Here is a 7,804-nt window from a genome sequence, read left to right on the forward strand (position 1 = left end):
GGGGTGGTTGTTGGAGAGGAAGGTTAATAGATAAGGGGGAAATTTCTCAGTATTCGCACATATATTTTTTAAAATTTTCAAAGTACCATCTATTTGAAATATAAGTGTCAACCTGATCACATCATTTTCCTACTTAAGTTATTCAGGAATTCCCATGACCATTCAGGGTAAAATATCTAAACATCAGAGTCTAAGTTCTCTCCACCTTTCCTACTCTGTACTTCAGCTGCACTTCTTGAACCACTCTGCCTCTGTAGATGGTGTCATTGTTCAAGGATTACCCCCAGGAAGACTTTCCTGCCTACACATCCCTGGCTGCCTGGGTTATGGGTGCCCCATTTAGGTTCCTCTGATCCAAGCCTCTATCTATCCTAACAATTCTCTCTCTCTCGGTATCTTAGTTACCCGTTTTCATCCCCCCCTAGATCCTAGGCTCACTGGGAACTGGAAGTTAATATTCTCATTTCTATATTCCCCAGCACCTAGCATGGCGTGCAGTTCTTGGTAGACATGCAAAAAATCTTGACTGACTGAATGAGTGAGATCATGAATATAATGAGGATTTATTATTTGAATTATTCATAACTATAATTATAGAAATTCGATTTCATTTATAACACAGTGCCAGACATGGGTGACATGTCTGTGTCTCAGTGAAACCTGGGTAACAGCCTCAGCTCAGGGACTGAACTGGGCGGCCCCATTATTCTCATTGTTGTCTAAGTGTCTGGGACACAAGATTCCTCAGCCCTTAGAAGTCAGAATTTTAAGCAGCTCTACAAAGAAGGAGGAAAACTTAGACTTGAGGCAAAAGTTTCCAGAGTAGTCTTAAAATGATTATTAAGAGGATCTAATAAAAGGTTCCATAAAGGACTTAAGAGAAAAAAATCACGCTTTCCAGAAGCAGGGAAGTGGGGCCCGGAATGAGAACACTTGTCCACCCCTGGGCTCAGACAAGGCCCACAGGAAGCTCTGCCTGTTGTGCCTAATGGATTTTTACAATTACCTAATTTTTTTTCATCCCCTTCTGCCTCAAGGTGAATACCAACAAAGCTAATACCATCGCGACCTCCACTGTGGACTACTGGCCTAGTTTCTTTTTCTTCTTTCATTAACCGCCACAGCACTGAGCAGACTAAGTTTCCATTCTGGAGGCGATACACAAAATAGTTCTGCACTGCTGAAATTTCTAACTTATACTGATAAAGTCAAGTTTTCTGTCCTACAAATATAAAATGTCCCTCTAGTAAAACCCGTAGCAGAGGACCCCATTCCAAATAAAAAGGCCCTTTGAACTGAGTCTTTATGGAAGGTCCAGAGTCAAGGAATTCATTCCTCCTTGAGTCTAAAGGTGAATTACCTCTTCAGCCACCGCACAGCATCTGCCACTGCCACTCAAGCCAGAAGCCTACCTGAGGTCAAGAGTGACTCTGTTATCACCGTGAATGGGCCACACACTCAGGCCAAGAGCAGTGGGCATCTATCTTTATAATTTTTTTTTTTTCAGTGCTAGGGACTGAGCCCACGACCTGACCTCATCACTGAGTTACGCCCCTCGTCCCTACTATTTTTGCCAGTTCCTCTACTTCTTGTGAAAGTACCCAAAGTCCTTTTTGAAAACCACTTTTTGCCAGGCACATGATTGTAATACCAGCTACTCAGGAGGCTGAGGTGGGAGGATCTCAGTTCAAGGCCAACCTAGGCAACTTAATGATACCCTGCCTCAAGATAAAAGGGAGTTGAGGATATAAATCAAGGGACTGGGGATATAAATTAGCAATAGGATCAACCCTGTGCTCAATCCCTAGTGCTGCAAAACCACCACCACCAAGAAAGGACAGAGAAAGAAAAAAAAGAAAATCACCTTTTAAACTAAGTACATGTGGCCCAAGTGGCACTGGATGGCCCGACTCCACCTCCTGTGACTCAGGCCTGGCCAATCATAGCATTCTTTTTTCTTTTTATTTTTTTGGGGTGATGGATACTGGAGACTGAACCCAGAAGTACTTTAGTCAGTTTACCATTGAGTTACCTCCCCACTCCTTTTTATTTTTTACTTTGAGACAGGGTTTCACTAAGTTGCTTAGGGTCTCACTAAGGTGCTCAGACTGGCCTCAAACTCACAATCCTCCTGCCTCAGCCTCCTGAGTTGCTGGCGTGTACCACTGCACATGACTTGTGGCATTCTTTGACCACACAGATGAAACTGGTAATAAGCCCATGACCCAGAGAAAGTTCACCTTAGAATGTTTGCTGGAGCTACCAGGAAAGAGGAATTCTTTCTCCTCCAACTAGTTTATCAGTAGGAAAAGAGATTACCTGAAGGCAAAGATAACACAAAAGAAAGAAGAGCCAAGAGACAGAGAGACTTGCAGAAGTTCCTGATGCCTGAAATCTCACTATGTCTGGGGCCACAGAAACTCTTGAACTTCACAAGCATAAGAAGAGTCCATAAGAGGTCCAGCCAATTTTTTTTTTTAATCTGCTTATATCAGTTTGGCTTTTTGCTTTCATTTTTTGTTTGGTTGCCTGGTTTGGTTTGGTATTGGGGATGAAACCCAGTGGCACTTTACCACTTAGCCACATCCCCAGCTCTTTTTTATTTTTCATTTTGAGACAGGGTCTCAGTAAGTTGCTTAGGGCCTCACTAAGTTGCTAAGGCTGGCCTCAAACTTGTGATCCTTCTACCTTAGCCTCCCAAGTGGCTGACATTACAGGCATGGGCCACCACACCTGGCTTACACCAGTTTTAATTATCATTTTTTTTAGTTATTCCTATAAGATTTTTGTCTTATACACAAAAAGAATATCATACCCAACTCGTTTTGTGTAGGTCTGCTTCCTTTTCCTTCTTTCCACTCCTCAAACTTAAATCAAATGCTAAAGGCTAAGCAGAAAGTCTGGTAAAAAAAGAAAAGAAATAAGCTCTCCAGATCTGTCTACAAACTGCGGCCTTATCCACCCATACAGAGCTTATTTATTTTTACCATTCTCTCACCCTCCTGCCTCCGCAGACATTAATCATACATGGAATGACATTCAAAGTTTCTTCCATCCCGATGAAGCCTTAGTTGCCTCATCTGTAAAGTGGGAGATTCGATAAGTCTCACAGGGTTCTGGGGAAGATAAGTACAGCAAAAGTTTATATTATAAAGATGTCTTTCAAAAGTATCTGATATCCTTTATTCCTCAGGTAATCTTTCAATATTGTATCCACATAAAAGGCAACAGATCATTGGAGGAATTGTTACAGAATGCTTAAGATATGTGAGGTACCTTGGACACAGAGACTACAACGGGTCTAAAAATGCCTTCATTTTATCTATTTAGTTTATTGGCGGAGATAGACAACTCCGCCAATAAACTAAATAGATAAGTTGCCATCAGAAAACAACAACCACAAAATATGCTACGGAAATTCAGAGGAAAGAAACCCTACTTTTTGGAAGAAAGGTTTCACAGAAGAGATGGCCATCAATTGTGCTTTTATGCCAAGGCAGTGTCACACCATCAGAAACATCCTCAGACAAGCCATTAACTGACTTTATGCACAGAAGCACCATACACACTTTCGGCACCTCATGACCCTAAATGCCTTATACGTTCCTCTTCTAAATGATCCATGGAGACTAAAACATCCTGTCACTTTGTTACAAAAGAATAAGTGATATGAAACATTGTTAGGATAATTTTCTCAGTAAGAACTGTATTTCTTAATCAGAGAGAATTTAAGTCAAATTTATAATGCATGGTGTTTCCCGGAGATTCTTACTACCATACTTTTCAGTGAAAGTGCAAATTTCTTGAAAGCCTAGTATTACTTGCTTCTTTGTGTCCCCACTTTACCAAGTGCTCATTAAATCAATTAAAATGCAAAAGAGAGGGCTGGGAGTGTAACTCATTGGTAGAGCCCTCGCCGCATGAGACACTGTGTTCAATCCTCAGCACCAAATAAAAACAAAGAAATAAAATAAAGGTATGTGTTCATCTACAACTAAAAAAAAAAAGTTGTTTTAATGCAAAAGAGAAAAAAAAAAAAAGAAATTGCATCTAAGAAAGGTGTAATCCCAGCGGCTTGGGAGATTGAGGCAGGAGGATTGCGAGTTCAAAGCCAGCCTTGGCAATGGCAAGGTGCCTAGCAGCTCAGTGAGATCCTGTCTCTAAATAAAATACAAAATAGGGTTGGGATGGGGCTCAGTGGCCAAGTGCCCCTGAGTTCAATTCCTGGTACCCAGAAAAAAAAAAAAGTGTGAAAAATGTCACTCCCAGGAAACCTTAAATCATTTACATGTCCCAGAACACAAAATGCTTCCTACATAGTGCTTTGGGCCAAAGCTATTCTCCTTGGAATGTCCTTCAATCTGACCCTCAATCCTCAGCTCCTGAAAATATCTCCTCCAAGACCTAGCTCAAATGACCTTTTTAAAAGGCACCTCTTGACATATTCAAGAAGCAGGAAACCCTTTTTCCTCTCTATGTACTCTGTACATTACTCTGCCTATCATTATATACAAAATTATACTGTTACTATTCACAAAATTATACTTATGTGTAGTTGTGTGTGTGTGTGTGTGTGCAAATGTGTTTGTGTATCTGAAAGAATGAGAGACAGAACTTACCAAAGTGGAAATGCTATGAAGGTGGAGAACAGTTCTCTTTCTGTTCTGTACGCCCAGCACACACAACAGAGTTATACAAACATTGGTTGAACCAAACCAAATACACAGAAAACCAAGAGGAATAGAACTACCACTATGATCATTAGACTCTCCTGCAAGACTGTACTTCCTAAAATTTAGAACAAATGCTGCCAGAATTAAACTAGTCATTTGCATATAAACTACATCATTTAAAACCAAGGAAAACAGGTGAAGAACTACCTCCCATGAAGACATTGGCCTTGATAACAAGGTTACCTTAGGATCAATGATTGGGTTGAAAGTTTGTAAGCTGTGTTCTCATCAACTGCTAATTTTATGAACGGTTTGGAATGCCTCCAAATATTATAGAAAGTGAATACAAGACTGGTTAAAGATGACCCAGGCAATATTCAGTAAGGGCACAGAACCACTCTACAGGGACAAAAGATATGTATCTTGTAAATTTAATTCAAAAGATGATGGTGACTCACATTCCATTCTGGAACCCACAGAAAGGCAGAGCATATAAAGATGAGAAATGTTCAACACTGGCCACAAGTTTCAAGACAAAATTTTGAGAAAGATCAATATGCATATGCAAATAAGAAAGCTGTCCTGTTAGTTACAAAATAGATTAATAAAGGAGTTTTCTCTTAGAAAAAGGGAGAGATTACCAGTTAGCATGTAACTTAGAGGTTAAAATTAAGTATGGTCAATATCAACTAAAAAAATTAATCAGGACCTCCATAAAAGGTAAACACCAATAATGAGGCCCTTGCCCACATTATCTTTAAAAAAAAAAAAAAAAACTTTAAAGGCCAAAAAGTGTACAGAAATAATGAGAAGCCCAGTTGTCAACCTCCTATACTCCATACCTCAAAGACCAAATCATTGTCCTAACCTCCACCACCCTCAGTGTCCAGTTGCAGGAAGAGACAAATATTCTTAGTAATTGTTATGTTAAAAAAAAAAAAAAAAAAAACACATACTACTGGGACAGGATATGGAAATAATGAAGGGGAGGGAAGCGGAGGAGGTCAGGTAAACCAGCAGTGGATGCTACCTCTCACCCAAGTCCTGAATATTGTCCAGAAAAAAAAAAAAATCCCAAAGGAGAAAACTGGGATGGAAAAAGAATAGGGTACACGAGGTATACAAGAAGGGGCATTAGGTTTGCCTCAGATGTACCAGAATGCAAAGTCCCTGGCAGGTAGGATCGGTACCACCAGTTGTTATTGCTGCTTATTCTGTACAAATCCTAGCCCCTCCACAACCAGCCACTGTGCAAAACATAACAGATAAGTAAGAAATAATAAAGCAACCAGTTGGCTGAGACCTTCCTTGTGTTCAACGTGACAGAATAAACTGTCCAAGTCCTTGTCCTCAGGTAGGCAGGCGATTGCAAATCAGTGCAGTGCAAAGTTGGAGATCCTGATCCTAATTTCCTATAGTTAGTGAGAGAAGAATTGGGGATTTTAACCTGAACTTATCCGACTTAAAATTCACGTGTGGACCACGGGACGGGGATTAGGAGGAAGGCGGGGAACTAAGTCCAGGGCTCACAACCCGGGAGCCCCAGGACGCAGCCCGCCGGGGAAGGGCGGGCAGGAGGAGCGCCGGTCGAACGGGAGCCGCAGGTGCGTGGCGTGGGTGTGGCTCTAGCCTCGACTTGCCTTCCGGTAACCTTCCCCTGACCGCGCCCATTGCGACCGGGTCCTAGAGCCCTGCAGCCCCCCCACCCGCCAGAGGGGAGTCGAGGGCGCACCTTGGCGGGAGCGAGCGGCCGCTCTCCTGGGAGCGCGCTCGGGGCGTTCGCCTCCCGCGAGTACCGGTGCGCGGCTGAGGAGCTGCCGGGGGCCCCGGGTCGCTGAGGCGTGCCGCAGCCGCAGGAGCCTGCGAGGGACGCCGCGCCCGCACCGGCCCCGGCCTCTTCGCCCCGCGCCGCCCCGCACATCAGCAAAAGCAGCGGCAGCAGGAGCTCGGGAGAGGGCGCGGCGCGGCGTTCACCAGCCGGCCCTCGCGCGGGCGCAGCCATGTTGTTCCACGAGCCATGTGACCCCGTGGGTCACGTGGCCACGCTCTCGTTAAAGGGACAGCCCTTTATTTCTCAAAATCGTCTCCCTTCATCCTCAAGTTTCTCCTGTGGTATGGGTCTCACAGAGCCGTGGAGTGGTTTTTTGCCCAAAGTCACATGGCAGCGAAGTGTCAAAAGCGAAATTTAAACTTAGGGAATCTAACTTCAAACTCTGAGTTTTAAACTGTTATCCTCTCCTTCATGGAATTCAATAAATTTCCCTTGACAGGAAATAGAGATGTTGAAAGATACCACTGTAAGGGATAGAGTTAGGGAAATCCAGGCTGCCGGACGTGCCAAAGGGTACCTCCCAAAGTTTTATCCCACCCCAACAGTATCTGTACTACCTGGTGAATCAATATTGTCTTTTTTTTTTTTTTTAATATTTTTTAGTTCTCAATGGACCTTTATTTTATTTATTTATATGCAGTGCTGAGAATGGAACCCATTGCCTCACATATGCCAGGCAAGCGCTCTACCACTGAGCCACAACCCCAGCCCTAGAAATGTAGTTTTCCCACGCGCAGTGGCTCAGGCCTGTAATCCCAAAAGCTCAGGAGGCTGAGGCAGGAGGATCATGAGTTCAAAGCGAGGCACTAAGCCACTCAGTGAGACCCTGTCTCTAAATGAAATACAAAAGCGGGCTGGGGATGTGGCTCAGTGGTTGAGTGCCCCTGGGTTCAATCTCTTTTACCCCTCACCAAAAAGTAAATAAATAAATAAGCAAAGAAATGTAGCCTTGACTGAATCTCCGGAAACAGTAATGGGTGGTTTAACAAAATCTCCAGATGATTCTAATGTACATCAGTTTTAAAAAGCACTGTTCAGTTTTAGGAGCAACAAAATGCAAAATTAAAAGATGAAAAGAGAATTTACTGATTAAAATTGACCTAGCAATCTTCTGCCCTGGTGGCAATGTCTCAGCTACTTAGCCTGCTGAAGTGGGAGGATTCCTTCAGTCCCAGGAGTTGGAGACTAGCTTGGGCAATATAGCTAGACCCTATTTCAAAAAACAGACAAAACCAAAAACAGCACCCAGATGCAACACGCGAGCCTTATCTAAATAATGATTCAAACTGAAGACATAAAA

General features: G+C 43.0%; 1 protein-coding gene across 3 annotated transcripts in view; it reads right to left on the reverse strand.

Moving 5' to 3' along the window:
• Window positions 1-6,688, reverse strand: part of Sumf1 (sulfatase modifying factor 1) — an 86,745-nt gene extending 80,057 nt beyond the window's left edge. For all 3 annotated transcript variants that reach the window (XM_071605919.1, XM_027931912.2, XM_027931913.2), the window contains exon 1: window positions 6,406-6,688. In XM_071605919.1, the coding sequence (XP_071462020.1) occupies window positions 6,406-6,675 (270 nt within the window). In that variant the 5' untranslated portion in view covers window positions 6,676-6,688. The remainder of the gene's footprint in view (window positions 1-6,405) is intronic.
• Between the last annotated feature and the right edge of the window lie 1,116 nt (window positions 6,689-7,804).

Source organism: Marmota flaviventris, chromosome 20 (genome assembly GCF_047511675.1).
Source record: "Marmota flaviventris isolate mMarFla1 chromosome 20, mMarFla1.hap1, whole genome shotgun sequence".
In the NCBI taxonomy this organism is placed as follows: domain Eukaryota; kingdom Metazoa; phylum Chordata; class Mammalia; order Rodentia; family Sciuridae; genus Marmota; species Marmota flaviventris.